This window comes from Microcebus murinus, chromosome 32, assembly GCF_040939455.1.
Source record: "Microcebus murinus isolate Inina chromosome 32, M.murinus_Inina_mat1.0, whole genome shotgun sequence".
NCBI lineage: Eukaryota > Metazoa > Chordata > Mammalia > Primates > Cheirogaleidae > Microcebus > Microcebus murinus.
The window spans coordinates 562381-586649 of record NC_134135.1 but is presented as its reverse complement, the minus strand read 5'-3'; the positions used below and the strand labels follow the sequence as shown (position 1 = coordinate 586649).

The 24269-nt window shown below is 42.5% G+C and overlaps 1 protein-coding gene across 1 annotated transcript; it reads left to right on the top strand.

Moving 5' to 3' along the window:
* Positions 1-2221: 2221 nt before the first annotated feature.
* Positions 2222-23309, top strand: NLRP9 (NLR family pyrin domain containing 9). The gene is made up of 9 exons (XM_012749516.1): positions 2222-2501; positions 7189-8731; positions 9560-9721; positions 11691-11855; positions 17598-17768; positions 18538-18708; positions 20397-20567; positions 21020-21190; positions 23177-23309. Exons 1-9 carry the CDS (start codon positions 2222-2224, stop codon positions 23307-23309), a joined length of 2967 nt encoding a protein of 988 aa, XP_012604970.1.
* The last annotated feature ends 960 nt before the right edge of the window (positions 23310-24269 follow it).

The window sequence follows — 24269 nt, the reverse complement described above, 5'->3', positions numbered from 1 at the left end:
AGGGCTCCCATTATGTTGCAGCAACTAGACGAAACTCACATAGACTCTAGATTTTTCTCATTTTTGAAATTATGAAAGTTAAATATGATGTAATTGTTTACCTTTCTTATTCCCTAACACTTGACAAACACTTTTATCCTGAAAATGCAAATCATTTTTCCAGATCTGGAAAACTTTTTCCATGGTTTATGTCATTCTTTCTTTCTGGAACTTTGGTTGGACGTCCCTCCTGTCCTTGCTCTTTATTCCGGGTGCCGCCCTGCAGAGCTGTCTGAAATGCACCTCCTTGACCATGTCATGCAGAGCTCCCTTCTCTGCCCGCGGCTGCCGGCTGCCGTGTCAAAGCCAGAGCAGCGCCCTTGGATTAAGCCTTTCCTGCTTTCCTTTAGAAATTAGGAATTTTTTTCCCAGCCACAGCTCTCTGCCTTTTTTTTAATTATTATTTTAGGAAATTATGGAGTTACAAACATTTTGGTTGCATGTTATGACTTTGCCACATCCCAACCATGATTTGAGATGTGCCCTTTACCCCCCTTAAACACTCACCTCATTCATCAATTGTCAGTTTACTCACCTCCAAACCCCCTACTCCCAAAGAATATTACTACTGTGTGAGTACCTTAGTGTTGATCAGTCAGTGCCCATTTGATGGCGAGTACTTGTGGTGCCTATTCTTCCATTCTTGTGATACCTCACTTTGGAGGATGGGCTCAAGCTCTATCCAGGAAAATATAAGAGGTGCTAGATCACTGTTGTTTTTTATAATTGAGTAGTATTCCATTGTACACATATACCATATTTTATTAATCTACTCATGGATTGATAGGAACTTGGGTTGTTTCCACATCCTTGCTATAGTGAATTGTGCTACCATAAACATTCGAGTGCAGATGTCTTTATTATAGAAGGACTTTTGTTCCTTTGGGTAGATGCCTAATAGTGCTATTGCTGCATCAAATGGTAGTTTTACTTGTAGCTCTTTGAGGTATCTCCAAATTCTTTTCCACAGAGGTTGCACTAACTGGCAGTCCCACCAGCAGTGTAAGAGTGTTCCTGTCTCTCCACATCCTTGCCAGCATTTGTTGCTTTGGGATTTTTTGATAAACTCCAATTTTACTGGAGTTAGGTGATATCTCATTGTGGTTTTGATTTGCATTTCCCTAATGATTAGAGATTTTGAGGAGGATTTTTTTTATATGTTTGCTGGCCATTATTCTGTCTTCTTTTGAAAAGTTTGTGTTCATGTCCTTTACCCATTTATTGATGGGGTTGTTTGATTTTTTGTTGATTTTTGTGAGTTCTAGATAGATTCTTATTATCATCCCTTTATTGATGTGTAGAGAACAAATATATTCTCCCATTCTGTAGGTTGTCTATTTGCTCTAATCATAGTTTCCTTGGCTGTACAAAAGCTTTTTAATTTGATCAAGTCCCATTTATTTATTTTTGTAGCTGCTGTGATTGTTTTAGGGGTCTTCTTCATAAATTCTTTACCTAGGCTGATGTCTGAGTCTCCCCTACATTTTCTTCTAGGACTCTTAAAGTTTCATGCCTTAGGTTTAAGTCTGTTATCTATCTTGAATTGATTTTTGTAAGAGGTGAGAGGTGGGGATCCAGTTTCAATCCTCTGCATGTAGCCATCTTCCGGGGAATCATCACATTTTCATGCACTGAAGACACACCTTTAGGTTTCTGATTTTTAAAAAGTACTCATTACTTGTTAAGTTAGAACTGAAATGGTTCTACTCCAAGGAATAGTCAGTATCACAGGGCCTTTTGGACTTTAGATGGAAATTCCTGCAGTCACACAGTCAGCATCCAGCTCTTCTCAGAAGTGTCCCTGCAGACACACGGCGGAGGGCACAGGGACAGAAACATCCTGACTTCCCCTTCCTTGACTCCACTGAGGAACCTCAGAGCTTTATTATGGCTTTAGCTAGTTACGATCACTCCTGACATCTGACTAAGCATAAACTACGTTTTAAGTTGCTAGCACTGAATTCACATGCGTTCGTGCAGAAAGTTGAAGGAGGATGACGCTTCTTCCCCAGAAGGCTGAGCGTGCTCGATATGAGCAATGCCCGGCATCGGTGCTGCCCAGGCACTCAGGCTGCTGAGACATAGCTCTGTAATCATGTCATCCTTTTCTAGGTATTTCTTCTTTCTCTTTTGAAGATTCATTTTCCTCTGGGAAAGTCTGAGCTCATAGTCCCCGGACATGATGGCTGAATCTTTCTTTTCTGACTTTGGCCTGCTGTGGTACCTGGCAGAGCTCAGAAAGGAAGAATTTTGGAAATTCAAGGAGCTCCTCAAGCAAGAACCTCTGAAATTTGAACTCAAGCCAATCCCCTGGCCTGACATAAAGAAGGCTTCCAAAGAAGATCTAGCAAAGCTGTTGGAAAAGCATTACCCAGGAAAGCAGGCATGGGAGTTGACACTGAGCCTGTTTCTACAGATCAACCGGAAAGACCTCTGGACAAAGGCTCAGGAAGAGATGAGAAGTAAGTGCAGGGTGGAGGGGCAGGGGCCCCGGGGGCATGGCTAGTTCACTGAAGCTTCTCAACAGGAAGGTGATATCACTGCTGAAGGGCTGGCCACCCCCATCAGGTGAGAATGTTCTGTGGGTCAATGTGAGCCTCAGAGGCAGTAGAAGAGTCACGAGCCAATGCTGGTCATTCATGTGCCCTCAATGAGCTGGGCATGGACAGGGTCCTGACTTGTACTGTTCATCTAAGTATCTCCCCGTGTTTATGCCCCAGGCTGTGTCACTTCTATTGCAGGAGATGACCTAGGAGCTAGTGCCTTCATTGCCAGGTCTGCTGAGATGGAGTTCTAGGATGGGAGTGGCCTGTCCCTTTGACTAGACAAGTGCTAGGGACTAGGCAGTATCCTGATATTAGGAAATAATGGTAGAGAGCTTATGTCCTGGGTACTATAGGAAGCATCCTTTGTGCATAATGTCCTTTCATTCACATCACTGCTCAACAGAGGTTTACACATGAGAAAATGGCAGCCTGATCAGTGCTCCCTATGTTAGAGGACCTTTCCAAAAGTGACATATGACTCCAAACCAGTTCTGATTGACTCATGGATGGGATTTATAGCCTTCCCTTCTCCTCCCACATTTCTAGTGCTTTCTTCCTGCTTTGTCAGAACATATAAGGTGGATACAGCATTCTTCACCCCAAGACCCCACCCATGGTTTGGTCTTAGGTCTGCCACTGATGAAATGCTCACCCAAATGTCCTTCGGTTGGAGGAGTTTTTGTGACATTCACCCAAATGTCTTTTTGTTGGAGGAGCTTCATCCTCATAGATCCTCTAAGAAGGGCATGTGCACAGTATTTCCTGAGTTCTGGAACATTGAAATGTGTTTTCTATGGACTTGGAACTTGATGGATGGCTTGGCTGAATACAGTATTCTTGGTTAACATTTCCCCTTTTTGGGTTTTCTGAAAATTCTTCTCTAGTGCTGCTTGCTCCTAACTACTTATCTGTTGTTGAAATGTGTGATGCCCATCCACTTATTTGCTGATATGTCCTCCCTCTTTTTCTCCCTCCCTTCCTTCATTTTCTCTTCAAACTCCTGATTTTTTTTTTTTAAATTTTAAATCTAATAGTTTTACTAGATATCTAAAAGTTGATGGTTATGGGCCAGTTTTCCCTGGTACATAGTGGGCCATTTTAATAAGTAGATTTGAGTCTGTCTTTATTTCTGGAGAATGTCTTAAATAAAGGTTTGACCTACTAGCTGTGTTCTATTGTTTTGATTTTCTCTTTAGGGATGTCAGTAATATGGATGTTGGCTCTCTTCTATCTGAATTCCATGTAATCTACTTTGTTTCTGATCCTTTTTACATATTTTTAAATATCATTTGCATTTTCTTGCTTGATTTCCTACTTTCCTTCAGTGTCTCTCATTAATTTTTCCTTCGAGCCTTGTAATTCCACATGGCATCTTGTAATTTAGTCTCCATTACTGATGTGATTGTTGTCTTTTCCCACTATCTCTCTGATTCTATCAATTCCCACCTTACCTTTTGTGTGTGTGTGTTTTTTTTTTTTTATCCATTTCTCATCTTGGCGTTAGTATTTCTAGTTCAAGATATTGTTCCTATACCCAAATGCATGTTTGAGGATATTTTATTCAGTTTAGAGTGTTGTGGTGTGGTTTTCTTTAGCATCGTGGTTCCTGTTTTGGGAGACTTTTCATCCACAGAAAAGCCATTATTAGCAGATGATAAAAAAATGACCAAGTCATTGTCTGAACTGAGAGTTTTGCACTTGAGACCCCAAATCTTAGTTGCTGCACTTTAAAATATTATGTGAATATTTTTATTGTAATATGACCTCAGTCATTCCTTGTGAAAGAATGAAAGGAAAAATACATTGTCCTAAGTCACTAAGCAGTGCAAACTGAGTTGCATTCTAACAATAGGAATCCAAGGCTTCATTTTTCTTGTCTTTAATACAAAAACTTTAATGCATGGATTTTTCTTTGATTGATTATTATATCTCAGGTGCCTGTATTTTGGTACATAGTAAGTGTACCATGAATAATTAATTATAAATTATTAATTTTAAATAACCTCATTTATCAATTTTGTCTCAAAAAATCTTGACTGTCATCAAAGGTTCATTATGGACAAATATAGAAAATAGATAAGATAATGATAAATCCATTCAATTAAATAACAGAGGGTTTTACGAAGAAAACGTGCATGAATTTAGAAAGATGCCCATACTATGTTGTTCAGTCAAAAGCCAAATTCCAAAATAGTACATTCAGTGTGATTCGGCTGTAGGGAGAAACAGCAGGCAGAAGGATACAGACACAAACCGAACTTTGAACCAGGATCCTGGATGTGCAATAAAATTTTAGAATGCCTTTATTTCCTTTCTCTTTATGTTTTAAATTCAAAACACTTTTGTAATATTAACTTTGTAAAAAGTCAAAATCACTGTTCAGAGGCAAGAGTGACTCCTGTGTGGTAGGTTTTAGGGATACAGTTGGGGACAGAAGTGGGCGCCGCCCCCTCTGTGGTGCTCAGACACAGGTGGTCAGTGAGATGGGACTTGCCTCCCTGTGTGTGAGTCTAGGGCCCCTTCGTGGTCTGCTTCTGGATTTGCGTATTGTCTGAAATTTGAAAATGAAAAGGATTTTAACTTTTCTCCCTTTTCCATTTCTCATCACTAATTAGATAAACTTTGCATGCAATTGTATTTTGCTAATGGGTGACTTGCTTGCATCAGTTTAATTAAAGAGAATGCATAAAGAAGGGGGAGGTTATAGAAACAAGGCCAGTTTTTAGAAGCAATCAATACAGTTAAACTCTTCCAAGTTTCTAACTTTGGGCCTGATATAACATCACCGCAAATATCGGATTAAAAATGCAATCCTGGTTCTTAAAAATCACCATCCTAAGAGACAGACTGTTATCAAGAGGCACCAAAGCCATTGCTATGTAAGCAGTATACGTGAACTGTCATGAGAGGATAAGTAAAGGAGTGAGGTCTTCATTTCTGTTACTGTTGCAGGAGGATGGCAAAGTTGGCTGAGAATTAAAGGTAGAGTTGGATTTGTTTCTAGTAGTCAGAATAACACTGGGTATTTTAACAGAAACACTCAAATCTCAGTTATTATAATATTACTGGTTGCAATGAAGTATGTGAACAAGAAAGAAATGTATTTTAGGGGACAGGAAATCTACAACAGTTGTTCTTCCTTGGTGTGGGTCACTCACCCCCAAGAGGTGACCCAAAGACTCTTGCCCCATCCATACTTTTTGCTCTTCCATTTTGAGTACACGGCCTAGTTGTTGGGCTGCCTGCGTTATGCTAGTGTCAGGGAAAACAGCACGGGGATGGTGCTCAGGAAATTTTTCTGGGCAAGGCCTGAAAATTCACATTTTGTTTCTGCTCACAATCCATAGGCTGGAATACAGTCATGTGGTCACACCTGACAGCCAGGGGGTTGGGTTTGAAAATGTAATTTCCCATCTTAAGGCTAAAACATGCTTGGGTAGAAGGAAAGGGCATGAGAATACTCAAGGAGGCTTGAAGCAGTGTGGCATGTCACAGGTGACAGGTGTCCCTGCAGAGAGGGAGCGGGAGTATTCTGAGGACCTATCAATTCTGTGTGAGAAGGAAAGGAAGTCCTTCATGGCAGCTAAGCTGGTCTTGGCATCACCAAATCTACCTTTCAGAAAGAACTCCAATAATCTCCATGTGGGTAAACTGGAAATGGGCTCTTAAAGGAATGAAGAAATTGAGTCTCAGCTCCTTTAGTTTCCACTTTGTGACCTGAAGCTTCCCAAATCTCAACTTGTGTAAAGGCCACATAAAATTTCCTTTTACACAGGGAGTCCTTGCTAAATAATTACTGGAGTAACAGGCCATTTGCTCTGGGAGATGTCTTTGGGTTCCTGTTACAGTATTCCCTGCATTATCTTTACCTGCAAATGTGCCTTAGGTCACCTGTTGCAGTGCATATTCTTTAATGCAAGGTATGGTCTTTGACTACATTTGTATTATTATTTTACCTCCCACAATTTGTTGCTTTGAGCATGAAAGGTATGCAGTAAGGGCAGGTTGAAAGGATGATGGTTCAGGGGTGCTTTTCTGAAATTAAGTACAGTCAGCATGGTGTCATACAAATAACTCAGAGCATATGGTTTCAAGTCAGACAGAGATGGGGTAGACAGACACTGTCCCCTAATATTCATTCTTCTGTCTAAGTTAGTCAACTCACATGAACTCTCCCAACACTTTCCTGAAAGTGGGAATAGAATGGATCGTGATGGATTGTTGGGGAGATGAAATATACAGAATGCGTAGTGGCATTCTCAGCCCTGACGCCTGGCAGACTCCCAGGCAATGGTGGTGCTGATGGGTTCTGTACTGGGGAGATACGGTCCCTTCTCCCAGTTTGAAATATAATTTCCACACATTCACACTTTGCCACAGCCTGGAACTCTAAGGTGGGTTTTCAGTTTTGGTCACATGCTTCTGCGGACATGATTTCAGATAGATCATGGTCCTAACAAAACTAAGTTAACCAGCCTGGGTATCCAGACGTGTATACCAGTCTGTACATGTGTGTCCCAGTAAGTCTGTAGGATTAGTTCTGAAGAGTAGAGAAGAAGGAGTGTGTTTTTAACTGTTTCATATTCTGTTCTCATTAACTCAGATAAACTAAGCCCATACAGAAAGCATATGAAGGAAAAATTCCATCTCATATGGGAAAAGGAAACCTGTCTTCAAGTCCCTGAGGATTTCTATAAACAAACCAGGAGGAACGAATATGTGGATATGTATTCTGCCCAGAAGACTGGACCATCCACTATAGTTTTGCGAGGTCCTCAAGGAATAGGAAAAACGACCCTTTTAAGAAAAGTGATGTTGGAATGGGCAGAAGGAAAATTCTGGAAGGACAGATTCACATTTGTTTTCTTTCTCAATGTCCACGAAATGAACTGTATTGCAGAGACAAGCTTAGTGGAGCTCCTCTCCAGGGACTGGCCTGAGTCTTCAGAGACAATCGAAGATGTTTTTTCCCAGCCAGAGAGAGTCCTGTTCATCATGGATGGCTTTGAGGAACTGAAGTTTGACCTGGAACTGAAGACTGACTTGTGCGATGACTGGAGGCAGCGGCAGCCAACGCAGATTATCCTGAGCAGTTTGTTGCAGAAAAAATTGCTTCCGGCCTCCTCTCTGCTTCTTGCATTTGGAACAGTGGCTATGCAGAGAAACTATTTCTTGTTGCATCATCCAACACTCATAACTGTCTCAGAATTCTCTGAGCATGAAAGGAAACTGTATTTCCACCACTTCTTCTGCGACAAGAATAGAGCCTCCAAAGCCTTAAGGTTTTTGAGAGGTATTAAACGACCGTTTACCTCGTACCAAAATCCCCTCCTGTGCTGGTTGGTCTGTACTTGTATGAAAAGGCAGCTAGAGAGGGGAGAAGACCTTGCAATTGACTCTCAAACCACTACCTCTTTGTATGTGTCCTTCATAACAAGTATATTCAAAGCAGGAAGTGGGGACAGCCCCCGTAAGCTGAGCAGAGTCGGGCTAAAAAGCCTGTGTGCTTTGGCTGCAGAGGGGATATGGACTCACACGTTTGTGTTTTGCCCTGAGGACCTCAGGAGGAATGGGGTGTCTGAATCTGATGTCCCAATGTGGGTGGACATGACACTTCTCAGAAGGAACGGTGACTGCTTCACCTTCAAGCACGTGTCCATCCAAGAGTTTTGTGCTGCTATGTTTTATTTGTTCCAACTTCCCAGAGACAATCCTAACCCGGCCATTGGAAGCGTAACCCAGCTTATAACAGCAAGTGTCGCTCGAGGTCAAGTCCACTTGACCCAGCTGGGGGTATTCGTGTTTGGAATTTCAACAGAAAAAATTATCCGCATGCTGGAGACATCCTTTGGTTTTCCACTGTCAAAAGACATAAAGCAGGAAATAACCCAGTGCCTTAAATATTTAAGTCAGTGTGATCCCGATCAGGAACTGGGTTTTCAGGAATTGTTCAATGGTTTATTTGAAACCCATGAAAAAGATTTTGTAACAGAAGTGATGAATTTCTTTGAAGACGTCATAGTTTATATCGGTAATATGAAACACTTGGTAGTAGCTTCATTCTGCATAAAGCGTTGTCAAAATTTGAAGAAATTCCGCCTGTGTATGGAGAATATCTTTCCAGACGAATCCAGATTCATCTCAAAGTGAGTCTATTAATCTCCCCACCTCCACACACACACTCCATACTTGTGGTTTGCTGCAGCGTGCAATGGGTGTTTCTCGAATCCTTGCACTTCTGGGCTTAACAACATGGACGCTGTAGTCGGAAAGACTTCCTCTGGGGCCCTAGCACTGCCGTTCCTCAGCTGCCCGACTATGAGCACAACTTCTTGAAATTGTTCCTTCTGTAAAAGGAAGAATAAAAGTTGTGTCTACTTTCTAGGGCCAATGTGGGGTTAAAAGGCAGGCAGGTTTTATTGTTTTCAAGACTGTACTTTTCCCCTCCATAGCATGTGTATTGTGTCCTGGTGGCCCCACTGGGAGGGGACTCTTGGAAGCTTGTGCCCGGTGTCCTCTGAATTTTTTTCCATGTGACTTTCCCTCTTGTTATTTCACTTTGGTTCTTTCATTAGGTTCAAATCACCAGCTCATACCTTAGCTGTCAAATGCATACCATCTATCACAACGTTTTTGGATATAGGTCCCTGCTCAGTGAAAAGATCACCAAATATCAATACTTGTTCCCATAACAATCAAATATTCTTGCCTAAAAGGGGAAGAAATAGAGGAAGAATGAGGTTGAGTCACTTGCCCAGGGTCATGTAGCTAATAAGTGGTTCAACCAAGGTTCAACCCCAATTCCTCTTGCCTCAGAGTCTACTTTCTTAACCACAAAGCTATGTTGACTCTGTTTACTTGACTGACCTTCCTGTTCAGCTTTGAAGGGCTTTGGTAATGGTGTTCTGCCAGTTTAGAGAATGTTTTTAATTGAATTTAGCCACTGGAGAATCACAGTCTTTGTTCTCTCATAGTGACGTTAAGAAGCTCACCTATTGGCATAATCTTTGCTCAGTGATGAGAACCAGCAAGGACTTGCGGATATTAGACATAGAAAACTCTAGCCTCGACAGTAGCTCCCAGGCGATTCTTTGTGAAGCACTGGCTCAGCCCACTTGCAAACTCCAGAAATTGGGGTAAGTTGGATATAAGCATGTGCTTTAAGAAAACAGCAAAGGTTTGTTCTCTCTACTCTGGGCTTTTTGGAAAAGATACTAACACATAAACACAGAGCTGTAATCCAGTGTGTTAAGTGTAGTGATGTGTAAAATAAAGTCCTGTTGGAGATCTGAAAAGAGAGCAGTCCTGGTAGGATGTGTGGATGTTGATGGATCAAGAATACATGTTTCCCAGGTAAAGGAGGAGGAAGGGTGCTGAGAACAGATCAGAAAATAGCCTCAAATTTGTAAAAGAGCAACATAATAAAAATAAGCATACAGAATATGTAGCAGTTACAAAACATTTCTTTTGCAGACAGCTGGTTGCTTTTTGTGCAATATTTCCTTTAGCTTCTTTTAATACTGGTAACAATCCTATTATTGTAACCTTTATACAAATAACGTACCAGAAGGATAGAGGAGCACAGTAATTCCCTGATGTTTTGATTATCTTGATTTGCCTGGGCCATGGTATTCTCTTCATCCCCACAAGCTGACTGCTTTCAGGTTAAATTTAAGTGCTCCTTCAGCTTAAAGGTCACCTCTTCATGGAACACTTTCTATGCTTTGGTAACAGTTATTTCATGTCTAATTATGGACTGATATATTTGTACAGAAAAGAGTTAACACCACAGGCTTAACACTCCTGACCCTGCAGAGGCCTGAGTGCTAGGTTGATCAAAGGAGGCTGGTGTCTTGAAACTTGGATTTGGGGGAGAATTCACAGCCCCTTAACTGATAGGAGTGGTTCACTCTTCCTAAACTGCATCAACAACATGGTTTATGATGAATGCTTCACTTCCTTCTGTGAGTTTTGAATTTTGGCGCATGCTGGGCGTAAGATGCCTACGTGACAAGCCCCCAGTAAAAACTCTGCACACTGAGTCTTTAACCACTTCGGTACGGCACTCACCGGCTGCGAAACCTTGCCCATAGCCGGCACTCATAGTCCGCATGATAGTTTGTGCTGTGCATTGACGATGAATCCGTTTTGCTCTTGTGTGATGAGGAAAGCTTTAAAGCACCGAAAGCTTGTTTTACTTTACAGGCAGCTTTACTTGTAATGTAAATCAGAATAGGTAACATATACATATATGTTTTCATTACGTTATTTTTAAATGTTCACAATTTTATTTTGATAAATGAAAAATTAGAAAAGTCATATCATGGCTGTCGGCTAAAGTTGCTGTGCGTGTTCATCTGTGGCTGTCGACTATCGTTGACGTTGGTACTGAAGTGGTTAATAAACTCCCCTGGTAGACAATGCCTCATGTGTGTTGTTAAAATTTGTTGCTGGAGGAATTTATTGTATCCTGGTGACTCTACTGGGAGAGAACTCTTGGAAGCGTATGCCTGATTTCCTCTTCATTTTTCCCAGGTTCTTTTACTCTTTGCTGATTTTGGTTCATGTCTTTTCACTTTAATAAATCACAGCCACAGTATGACTATATTCCAAGTCACATGAGACCTCCCAGCAGGTCACCAAAGCTAGGGGTGATCCTGCAGAGCACAAAGCATGCTTGTTGACTAAACCTCCACAATGGGAGAAATGACATCTCTGCTGTTTAGCCTGGTGTCTCCAGCATCTAGCAAAATCCAGAGCTTTGTAGGGGCTCAGTAAATGTGTGCTGAATGAATGCACCCTGAAAATGGTTTCTTAATTTTGTGTAAGGAGACTAACTCAGAAATGAATTTATAAAGATCCCACATGGATAGTAAACAGTAGACCTCATTGAACTCTTTTTTTTTTTTTTTTCTAAGCAGCTTGAACCCCTGTACTTTTCTGGTGCCTGAAGATCCCAGCAAGAAATCATTTATAGGCAGGAATAACCAGAATTCCAAAAGCAGTGGAATGAGACTAAGCATTTAAAGCAGAAAGAATCATATGACAGGTGTCTTGTGGGCGCTTGGATCTCATTGCATGACTCTGTTTCCTTATCCTTTGCAGGTTTTCTTATATATCTAACTTTGGAAATACTTCAGACTTCTTTAATGCAATTCATACCCCTCATCTGAAATACCTGAACCTGTATGGCACCAGGCTGTCCTACACTGATGTCGGGCACCTGTGTGAGATGTTGAGGGACCCAATGTGCAATGTGGAAGAGTTGATGTAAGTCTCTGAATCGTCCATGCCTAATGGTATGTTTTCCTCATGTCAACTTTGCGGTTTGAATACACCCATTTTCTTTGCTGGAGATCATTGCATCAGCCTTCATCTTTCGTGTTTTTGTCTTTTCAACCTCCATCTCCCAGATGTTCTAGCAAGGTGAGAATGGATTTTAGTGGGCAAGGCTTCCTCTCAGAAGATTTGCTCCACCTTTCCCATCTCAGGGACGCCTTACCTGAGGCTTATTGTTTCTGCCCTTAACCAACCATGCTAAAACTGGAACTTTGTTTACCCTCTTAAAGATATTCATAGGAACTCTAAAAAGCATGTAAATGATCACAAGTGTGATCATTTGTGGCAGATGACAACATTGAGCTGGAGGGAAAGGGACTTGCCCAAAGTAATTTCTTCCTTTTTAAAATTATTTGGGCTTCCCCTATCCCAATTGGGTGATTTATAGGCAGGGCCAATCCATTCCTCCACAGAGAGAACAAAGAGAAGTCACTGAGGCAGCAATAAACAAAATCAAGTCATTAACCCACCAGGAGAAATGCTCGTCTCTCTCAGTTCATTGTCTCTTTCCCGTAACCACAGCAAACACAATTGACGGGTTCACGTACACTCGGTTAATTTCATGTGTCACAACTGATCAGGAGAAAGAGGCAGGTTCTACGTATGAGTTGTTTGAGCATATAGAATTGCTGTCAATCTCAGTCATCATTCAAGCTGTCTCCATATCATGGCAATTTTTTTTTCCGTTCTACTCTTTCTCAGGGTAACTTACAAAACCCCTTAGTATTTTGCCCCATTTCATAGTTATGCCATTTGCACAGGGTTTTATATATTAATATAAGAACTGAATAATCTATGGAAAGCAGGAGTGAATCACAGACATTTTACAGCTGGAAATGTTGCCTTTTGGAGCAAACCAGCTGTTTTCTTGATTTACTTCAGTTTGGTACTGGAGGTGGGTGGTCTTCAAACCCAAGTTCTTTCTCACTCAGTTGTTCTCAACAAGGGCAATGTTGTCCCTTAGGGGATGTCCATGTCTGGAGACAGTTTTGGTTGTCACAAGTGAACGGGGAGGGTGCTACTGACATCTGGTGGGTGGAGGTGAGCAATACTTCTCAATACCCTGCAATGCACAGGACAGCTTCCCCACCAACACTACGAAGAATTACCTAGTTCAAAACATTGGTAGTGCAAGCCCAGGAAGTGCTCTAGGATGCATTAAAGTGACGCATCTCTTCTGGTGGTGGGAGGGGTCAGCTTGGCTAACAGAGTGGGCTGGTTATTTGCTTAAATCAACCCAGGGGCCCTTGTACTGGGCAAAAGCCATCCAGTAGTATACAGTGGCCCTGGACAACTGTTTTTGTGGATACCACTGCCTTACTTTATGTGTGTCTTGATACCTTTCTGGCGAATACCTGGTTTTCTACACTAGCCATTCTACTTTGCCATTGTTGTTTACATTTTACTAAAAGATTTTTATAGACTCACAAGAAGTTACAAAAATAGTACAGGGAAGTCTCATGTACCAATCACCCAGCTTTCACCAAGGGTAACATCTTACCAAACAATAGTATGTTATTAAACTGGGAAATTTTACTAATCTAATACATATAGCTGTTTTTAAAAAATGTTTTTATGAAAATTCCAGTAAAACTAGACTTAGCATTTTTTAAAACTTTAGTAAAGTACAACTTAATACTAAATATTACATTTCCTTCTTTCTTAAGAATTTTATTGAATAAGGATGTCTAATTTCCTATGATTAGATTCCTGTATTTATTGTGAAATCTCCCCACACCTTCCAACAACTCAGTTTTTTTCACCCTGGTAAAAGAATCTTCTTTCTTTCTTTCTTTCTTCTTTTTCTTTCTTTTTTTTTTTTTCTGAGATAGAGTCTCATTCTGTTTCCTAGGTTAGAGTGCTGTGGCATCAGCCTAGCTTATAGCAATCTCAAACTCCTGGGCTCAAGCAATTCTTCTGCCTCAGCCTCCTGAACAGCTAGGACTACAGGCAAGGGCCACCATGCCCGGCTAATTTTTTCTATATATTTTTAGTTGTCCAGCTAAATTCTTTCTATCTTTAGTAGAGACAGGATCTCATTCTTGCTCAGGTTTGTGTTGAACTCCTGACCTCGAGCTATCCTCCTGCTTCGGCCTCCCAGGGTGCTAGGATTACAGGTGTGAAGCCACTACACCGGCCTTTCTTTCATATTTTCTCCCAGAGACTGGTGTCCAGAGCCCTCCAGGAGAATATGGTGTCTGTACCTGCTCCGTGGCTGTCTTCCTTGTACATTGTCAACAAGGGCCTCTTCCTTGTAGGATCTTGTTTCCTAGGTTTTCACGCTTCCCTTGCTCTAGATTTAATTATGTTTCCTGTTCTTGAGATTTACAGAAATGGAATCATATAGGATTTATGCTTTTTATCAATATCATTTGCTTAACATTTCTGGCATTCATAATGTTTTGTGTAGTAGTAGATTTGGGTATTTTTCTCGTGTCTTTAGTTTCCTTTTTTCATCTTTTGTTTTTGCTGAATGTTATCCCTGTGTATGAATATACCACAATCTGCTTAATTATCCTGCTGTTGAATATTTTGGCTATTGCCAATGGTTGGCCATCATGAATAAAGCCGCTATAAACATTCTGGTACATACTTTTCGGGACATAAACATAAGCACACATTTCTTTTGAGCATGCACCCAGAAGTGGGTCATGGGGAATGTGTATTTTGGCTTTAGTAGATTTCACAAAAGAGTTTACCAACATCTTTACTAGATTATACTGCTATGAAACATACTAGTGTTCTACTAGTACCACCACCTCACCTATACTCAACGGTGTTGATCTTTTAAATTCTAATCATTGTAGTTGTGATGCAATATCTGGGTGGATTTAATTTGAATTTCCCTAACAACCAATAATTTAAACACCTTTTGGTAAGTTTGACTGTTTGGTCTTCCTGTTGTGATGTGCTGGTTTGATGTGCTGGTTAAGCTCATTGTTTTACTGGGTTGTCTTTTTTTTAACTGATTGATGGATGCTTTCTCTATTAAATATATTCTGAAAGGAATTCTATGTCAAATATATACATTGTCAATTTCTTCTCTCTGCGTGGCCTGATTTCTCACATTTTTAACATTGTCTTTGGATGAAGGAGAGGCTCTTTATCAAAATTAATTTATCAATTTTTTATGTTTGAATGCCTTTATGTTTGTTTAAGAAATTTTTTAAGGCCAAAGTAATAAAGATAACTTTTTATGTATTTTCAGAAAGTCTTATTTTACCATGCAGAATTGAGGCTATGATCTACTTTGAATGAATGCTTTTGTGTGATATGAAGTTTTTTCTCCATATGAACACAGAGCACTGTTGAATGCCCACTTTTTCTCACCTGAATGACAGTAGCTGTCTTTGGAAACCAGACGACCACTGGTGCATGTGTGGGACTGAAAATGCTTTTCTTTTGATTTTATTTCTGAAGATTTTTTTCACACATCACAATTGTATGTTAATGCTCTTTTTTTCTCTTACACTTTAAAGATGCAGTTCTAGTATATTTTAGCTTCCAAACTTTTTCTAAATTTAGTCATCAGTATTTTGTCCAATTGAAGGCAATGTTGTTTAATGTGTCTTTTCTCTTGCTAATTTTAAGATTTCCCCCCCCCCAATCATGTGTGGGTTTTTTGTATTTCTTTGTATTTATCCTGCTTTAAAAAATTCACCGAGCTTCCTATATTTGTGGATGAATGTTTGCACAGGTTTCTGAGAACATTTTCCCATTATATCTTTAAATATTGCTTCTGCTCCATTTTTTCTCTAATTTCCTCCTGGTCTGAGAGGACAGATCCCCATTATACTTTTAATCAAAAGAGGCTTGAAGAATCAGGAGCTTTTTAAAAAAATATATCAGAATGGAGAAACAAAGAATCCATGCATCCGACTTCCACGTGCATTGATCTTTAAGTACGATGGAGAAGAGAAATTGGAAGGCAGCCATGTAACTCGGCTACAGTTGACCCTTGAACAATGTGGGGGTCAGGGGTGCTGACCCCATGTGCAGTAGTAAATCTGCACATAACCATTGACTTCCCCAAAACTTAATTACTAATAATAGCCTACTGCTGACTGGAAGCCTTACCAACAACGTGGACACATATTTACACTTATTTTGTATGTTGTATGTATTATACACTGTATTCTTACAACAAAGTGAGCTAGGTAAAAGAAAATGTTATTAAGAAAATCATAAGGAAGAGAAAACATATTATTCATTAAGTGGAAGGGGGACATCATAAGTCTTCATCCTCCTCATCTTCACATTGAGTAGTCTGCTGAGGGGGCAGAAGGGGAGGGGTTGGTCTTGCTGTCTCCAGGGTGGCAGAGGTGGAAGGACATCCATGTATAAGTGGACCCGGGCAGTTCAAACCCATGGTGTTCAAAGGTCAACTGCAGTTGGACGTGGGGTGAGACTGACTTTAAGAAATTGGCAGGGCCCTGATTGCCGGTCAGTTTTAAGCTGCATGAAATCTCAGAACCCTGTTTAACAATCTTGGCACTTGTGATATTATGATGTATAATAAGCAATATGTATATTGGTCTTCATCCCTGGTTCCTGCCACAGAGCTCCTAAGTCCCTTGGAATTTCTCTGGCGAGCAGAATGTCTTTGGTTCTAACGAGGCCACTCTTGGTGGGGTCCTGGGTGGAGCTGTCACCAGAAAGACCAGGCAATGATGAAAAGCTTGGAACTTTCAGCCTCAGGCCCAACCCTAGGGAAGGGAGAGGGGCTAGAAATGGAGTTAATAATTGATGATGCCTATGTGAGGATGCCTCCATAAAAACCCTAAAAGCATGGAGATCAGAGAGATTCTGGGGTGGCAAACACGTCCACTCATCACACCCCAACTCCACTAGGATAGAAGCTCCTGTACTTGGGGGATACCCAGACCTGATCCTATAAATCCCCTCATCTGGCGGTTCATCTGTATCCTTTACTGTTTCTTTATTAAATGTTTACATGTTTTCCTGAGGTCTGCGATCCACTCTAGCAAATTAGCCGAAGCCTAGGAGGAGTTCAGGTCAGTTGGTGGGAAGCATGGGCAACCCAGCCTGGGGCTGATGGCTGCCTCTGGGGTACAGGGCAGTCTTATAGGACTGAGCGCTCGCCCTGGGGGTCTAACTCTGACTTTACGTGGACAGTGTCAGGATTGACTTACATTTTACGACACTCACTTGCTGTCCACTGACGAAATGTTTCTTGTGGTGGAGGGGGAACTTGCCGTACATCCGGTCACAGACATGTGTAATGCTGAGTGTGTGGGTATAGGACAAGCAGTGTGGTCTTTTCTGTCTCTTACAGCACTATCAACAAATAATCAGATAATCAGATTTATCGAGTTCCAGATGACCCTTTGCCATGGGTTTCTGTCCTATGCAGGGATCTTGAGCAGCATCCCTCGTGTCCTCTGTTGTGACAACCAAGAATATCTCTCCCAGAAGCAAAATCATTCCCAGTCAATAACTACTGGCTTAGACTTTTTGCTAACTTCAGAGCAAAGCCATCAGTCATTAATGGGGAAAGCCACGTAATTATGTCTGTGCTTTCAAAAAGCCAGGAATACAGACAAGGGATTTGCAGGGGCAAGATTAGAATTGGAGGCATCATTTGGTTTATGACTAATCTTGCATAAGCCACCAAAAACTTTGGTGGCATCTCACAGCATGTCTCACTTGTAGACTGGGGAAGTGCAACATCACAAGTGACGCTTGTGAAGATATTTCCCGCATCCTCATCTGCAACAGCAAGCTGAAACGCCTCTCCTTGGTAGAAAACCCCGTGAAGAACAAAGGCATCATGGCGCTGTGTAAAGCCCTGAGATACCCAAACTGTGTCCTGGAGACGCTGATGTAAGTGGGTCAGGGGAGGCACGCTGAGGGAGGTTTCAGAAGTGCACATGCTCACGTGGATCCTCCCGGCAATCAAATGCTCACTGGGGGACACAGCAGAACTCGGAACCTGTAGATAGACCTGAGTTCCTCCTTCATGCCTCAGTTGCCTCCTGTGTAAATGGATACAAACATAGAGGCACCATGACACTGAATCTAGGAGGTGCAAGACCAGCCCTTAAATGCCTCACATCTAATTTGGAGCTCAGTCGATCCTGGTTATCATGAAGAGGGATGATGTCCCTGTAGGAATACTGGGTGCTGGGGTAGGAGACCATATAAATAATCAAGAAAAAGGAACTTATTTGACTCCTTTCAGTTCAGGGCTTCATGCATTCTGGGTTATTGCTGAATTATCCTAGTGTCTCCTCTTCTTATTGCTAACATGCAGAGTGAACTGCCTCCTCTGCTGGGGGGTTGGCCGGGGCAGCAGTATGTTCCATTAAAGCCATCAGTATGTTCTATTGCAAAGAATGGGTGATTTTGTCCAAGGTCATTCAGCAGGTGGTGACCTGACTTGGAACTGGAACCCGAAACTGTTTGTTAGGACACTGTGTCCCACATTCATTCTTCTATATTTCTGTAGCTGCTATAAGTTTCAATCTCCTTATTTTCTCAAGTGATGGCAGAGTACAAGGAACAACTTGAAAGTCTTTTCATGTGGAGACATAAGAATATTACCATGTAAAGCCCACGTGGGTTGGCAGATTGTGTGTGTGTTTCTTTGCAGGTTAAAGAAGTGCTGTCTCACCCATGTCTCCTGTGACTACATCTCCCAAGCCCTTTTATGCAACAGATCCCTGTCCTTCCTCGATCTGGCGTCCAATCTTGTGAAAGATGATGGAGTAGCATCTCTGTGTGAAGCACTGAAGCACCCGAACTGCAACATACAGCACTTGTGGTAGGACTGGATATGATGTGCTTCAATGTTGGGGTTTCTCTTTTGGATATTGGTATTATGGGAAGGAAATAGAGAGGTGAAAGTGCCATTGTCTGAATGTTTGTGTCTCCCTAGAGTTCATGCATTGATTCCTCACCCCCAAGGTGACGGTATTAGGAGGTGGGGCCTTTGGGAGGTGAGTAGGTGATGAGGGTGGATGGGGTCTTCCACCTTTATAAAGAGGCCCAAGAGATGCCCTTGCCCCTTCCACTACACATAGACACAGTAAGTAGATGCCGTCTATGAGCCAGGAAGCCGCCCTCACCAGACACTGAATTGTTGGCACCTTGTCTTGGACTTCCAGCCTCCAGAGAGCTGAGGAATAAATTTCTGTTGTTTATAAGCCACATATTTCAGCATGTGGTATTTTGTTATAGCAGCCTGAATGGACTAAGACAGGAGAGAACTGTGTCTGCTAAATATGTAATCATGTGAGATGATGGATGTGATTCCTCCAGGAATGTGCAGTGGCATGCTCACCTGGGTCCTGACCAAAGGTGCTATGAGGATACAGGAAGTACAGCATGTCCCCCTGGAATTGGGTCTCTGGCCCCAGAAAGGCCTAAACTGGACTCCAGGGTGCCCTTGACGGGCTATGTGAACTTGTGCAGGCAATGCACCTCTCCCCGGGTGTAACGTGAAGATAACTGTAGTCCCACCTCAAAGAAATGAGATGGCCAGTTGGAATCATGCATATGAAAAACTATCAATGACTGTTAATATGCACTCAGTAAATGACAACAGGAGCTATAGCATGAGAATCATTCATTCCTTCTGGGAACTGCAGATTCTTCTGGGTGGATAATGTAGATTGGTGAACGAAACACTCCACCACCCCTGTTCTCATGGACTTCTATTTATGGAGTGTCATATACACATGTGCACATGTGTGCATGTGAGGTTGCACACGCGTGCATGTGTGTTTACATTGTTGTTTCTTAATCTTGGCACTCTTGACATTTTGGCCCAGTTCATTGTCTGTTGTGGGGGGCCTCCTCCTCCTTCCCCTACCCCTCTTCCTCCTGCCAGTAGCACTGGTGTGGCAAACCAGAAAGTCTCCAGACACTGCCAAATGTCCCTCAGAGGGCAAAAGTCATGCCTGCCTGAGAGCCACTGACATATACACACACTAACATATGAGACATATGCATATCTGTGTGGATTTGTGTGCATGTATATACATGCACATGTGTCATCTATTTGTCACTCATCTACCATCTGTCCATCTGCCCTCTACCTAGCCTCTGTTCTGCACCTACCATGTTTCTGTCACCTGTGTGCTGGCAGGTGACAGTACAGTGGAGAATCATGAGCATGGTGGGTGGAGAGGGATCGGGGACCCGATCCTCACTGAGAAGGTGGAATTGGTGCTTAGATTTTAAGGCAGTGAGGAGGGACCTTTGCGGACAACTGGGGCCAGGGGCATTTTGGCTGAGAGGGCAGCACAGCAAGGCCCAGGAGGGGAAGAGCCGGGTGGGGTGGAGCAGGGCAAGTAAGGGGGAGAACTGAGAAGTCGCTGCTGCTTCATTGTCATCTGAGAAGCACTTGGGTATTTCTTGCTTCATGTGAATAAATTAGAACAACCTGGGCTGTTAAAGACTGGACTTCCTGAGTGCACACGTGTTTGTGTGTGTGTATTTCTCCTGCAGGTTGATGGCTTGTGACCTGACTTCTGTCTCCTGTAAGGACATCTCCGCTGTTCTCAGTTGCAATGAAAGGCTAAAGACCCTGAAACTTGCAAACAATAACATCCGAGATGCTGGTGTCAAACAGCTATGTGAGGCTCTGAAGCATTCGAGCTGTAAATTACAGTGTCTTGGGTGAGTGTTTGCCTTTATCCTCGTGGGAGAGCTTCCCTATTTCAAGAGTAGCAAGAGCTGGAGGTTTAATAGGATTATAGGGAAGCAGGTTTATAAAAATAGGTCTATCTGGAACAACCAGATATGTGAAATGCTGTCCCAGGGTTTGTTCAATCTTGGTTCTGTTGACATTTGTGACTGGGTGGCTCTTGGCTGTGGGGCTGTCCTGTGTCTCAGAGGATGTTTAGCAGCATCCTGGCCACTGGCCACCAGCTGCCAGTAGCATCCCCCTGTTGGGACAATGTCACCAGACACTGCCATCTGTCCACCAGGGCACAGTCACCCTGGTTGAGGATGGCTGGTCTGAATGGTGAAGTCTCCGCTCAGAGGCATGGAGCTGATGTGGAACAATGTGGTGCTGTCCAGCCTGCCCAAAGCCGTGGCTGTTTCTCTGCTGTGCCTCCTTTCTGCAGGCTGCAGACGTGTCAGCTCACCTCTGCCTGTTGTGAAGCCCTCGCCTCAGCCCTGACCATCTGCAAAACACTGAGGACCCTGAACCTCGACTCCGTTACCTTGGACCATGATGGGGTGGTGATGCTGTGTGAGTCCCTGAGCCACCCACACTGCGCCCTTCAGATGCTTGGGTGAGTGGACGCTGTTTCCCCAGGTGACACGTGACCTCAGAGCGAGGTCAATCCCTTGTGAACCTCAGCAAATGGCTGACATTGGGCTGGAGCATTCTTAGTTGTGGGGGCCTATCCTGTCCATCGTAGGATGTTGAGCAACGTCTTCGTCCTCTATTACCTCTTTAGTTGCCAGCAACACCTCCCTCCCATTGTGAAATCAATCAAAATATCTCCAGACATTGCCAAATGTCCCCTGGGAGACACACGTGCACCAGTAGAACCAAAGCTCTACTGTACACACTGTCTCCTACCTACACTGCCCGTGAGTGTGCAACACCAGCTCGGAGCTGGAAGAGGTCCCATAAAGCTCTGTTCCACAATCCCAGGGCGGTACCAGTCTGTGGCCTGTTAGGAAATGGGCTTCACATCATCACCTGAGCTCCAGGCCCCCCCCCCACACACACACCTCCTCGCCTCCTTAATCCATGGAAAAGTTGTCTTCCATGAAACCGGTCCCTGATGCCCAAATGGTTGGGGACCATTGCTATAAAGGGCTGATCAGAGTCTTGACTCAGAAATACATTCAATAAAGAGCAGCAGTTAATATTCTGAAAATTATATTTGCATTTAGAGTGTACCTATTTGACATCTGTGGATGGGTATTTAAATGTTCGCTGGCATGAGGAGCTGAGGATGTGGCCATGGACAAAATGGCTCACTTGTCTGCCCTCATGCCCTTTATTCTATACTGGGATGGAGGAGTGATGTGTCAGAGTAACAGGTGAGACACTGAGCAGAGCTAGAGTTATGGGCACAGAGTGGGTGGGAGGCTGTGGTCAGAGCAGGACCTGCTGAGGATGAGGCAGGAGGGTCCTGGAGCTGATGTGGACAGAGATCCCACAGAGCCAGGCACAGGTTTAAGCACCAGAGTATATTAACTCACTTTATCCTCATAGCAGCCCACAAGGGGCACTAGTATTGCCCTTCCTCGTGGAATAAGATACCCATGCCCAGAGAGGGGTTTACCCAGACCTTGAAAATAGCCGTGCAGGCTCCAGGCACTCGGTTCCAGACAATATGCTTGACCACAGCTGCTTACAAGGTAGACTTAGGAATATCTGAAGTTAGAACTCTGGGAGGCTGAGGCGGGAGGATAGCTCGAGATCAGGAGTTCAAGACCAGCCTGAACAAGAGTGAGATCCCTGTCTCTACTAAAAATAGAAAGAATTTAGCTGGACAACTAAAAATATATAGAAAAAATTAGCTGGGCATGGTGGCACTACTCTGGAGGCTGAGGCAGAAGGATCGCTTGAGCCCAGGAGTTTGAGGTTGCTGTGAGCTAGGCTGACGCCACGGCACTCTAGCCTGGGCAATAGAGTGAGACTCTGTCTCAAAACAAAAACATCAGTATGATTTTATTCTAACGATAACTCCTATCTATCTGTATTTTTCTGAAACAAAATGTCTTGATTAAAAATGGTATTAGTCTTGCCCTGGAATTTTTTTTTTTTTAACAAAAAGAATGTCTGAAGTATTGAAGGGTGTCGCATGTACTTTAAATTACCTCTCAAAAGTGGGTGGGGTGTAAATAGAAAAGTGTAAATGTTGATAATTATTGAAACTGGTGATGGTACATGAATTCATCATACTAGTCTCTGTATGTTTAAGAAAAGTCCATAATATATTAAGTTAAAAAAAACACATTATGCATAATGTACAACAAAAGTGCCTAGGCATATAAACATCCAATGAATGGAAGTTTTCATTGCCACCTAACCTCAAATTTTTTGTTTGTTTGTTTTACTCAAATCTTAACTTCTTGATACATGCCTTAGATGGACTTTCAGTGCAAATCAGATTCAATAGGAAAGATTCCTGCTCTCTCTTCAAATTCCACACATTCTCCCGGCCTTTCCAGGGAGGAATGACAAGGAGAAGGAGGCATCGGGATGCAGACAGGCAAGTGATCATGTGCAAAGGAAACTTTTATTTCTGTCTTCCCAGGCTGGACAAGTCTGTGTTTGGTGCGGAAACTCAGATGCTGCTGACAGCCCTGGAGGAAAACGTTCCGCACCTGACCATTTCCCATCCACTGTGGGTGGATGAGGAGTACAAGGCCAGGGGTGTGTTATTCTGACGGGGGCAACCTGAAGTGGCCTTCTCACGCGGGCTTTTCCTGCTTCGCGTGTGCGTGTCTCCTGCTGGCACCCCCGGTCCTGTGATTGCATGTCCTGGCACTGGGGACTGTGACCTCAGGGTTACTCCTTGACAGTCCGGGCAATGCAATTATGGAGTGTGGTTCAGTGCGTCTGTGGTTGTCTTTGTCTCAGTCCTACACTCCCTTATCTTTGGAATTTTCATCCTACTCTGCAATATTTAGAAGAACAAACATGTTAAATGAATGCTAAACACTTTGGAAAGCATGGCTTTATTTTCTCAATGGATGTCTTGGTGTGTGGGAGCTTGCATTTGAAGGAACCACAATCCTCTGATACTTCTTACTTGGAAGTGATGCTAGGATGTGATTATATTGGTGTCACTAGAGCCAATATCTACCCAGACTTTCTAGTTTGTCCAGATTTATATTTGATCATTTTTCTGGTCTAATAAAATAAGCATTTCCAAATCTCTGCTTATCCTGTAGTATATGGCACTCTAATAGAATTTTTAAAAATTCAGTATTATCTTTTTCCAATATATCTGCAGAGTTCAGCATTATTTTTTTTTCAAATATAAACACTCCCCTGTCATAACTAAACATTGCCTGGTTCTCCATTGCCTCTACAGTAAATCATTCATGCCTTATTGGCCTGGTATAGAATTTTTATTATATTGTTGCTACAAAACATAAAAGCAAGGTGACACAGAAGCTGCATTATATAAAATCAATTCTAATTAGATGGGAATATAATTTCACATTCCTCTGAAAATGAGGGATTCTTCAGATACTTGGGAAGCTTTGACCAACATTACACGGAATGGTAAAAAGTAAGAAATGAGTACAGTGGCTCAGATGAAGAAGTCTGGGGATTGTAAAGATAGGGGGCATATGAGTCATGTTGAAAAAGAAAATGTTCCCGATGTCCATATCCAGGAA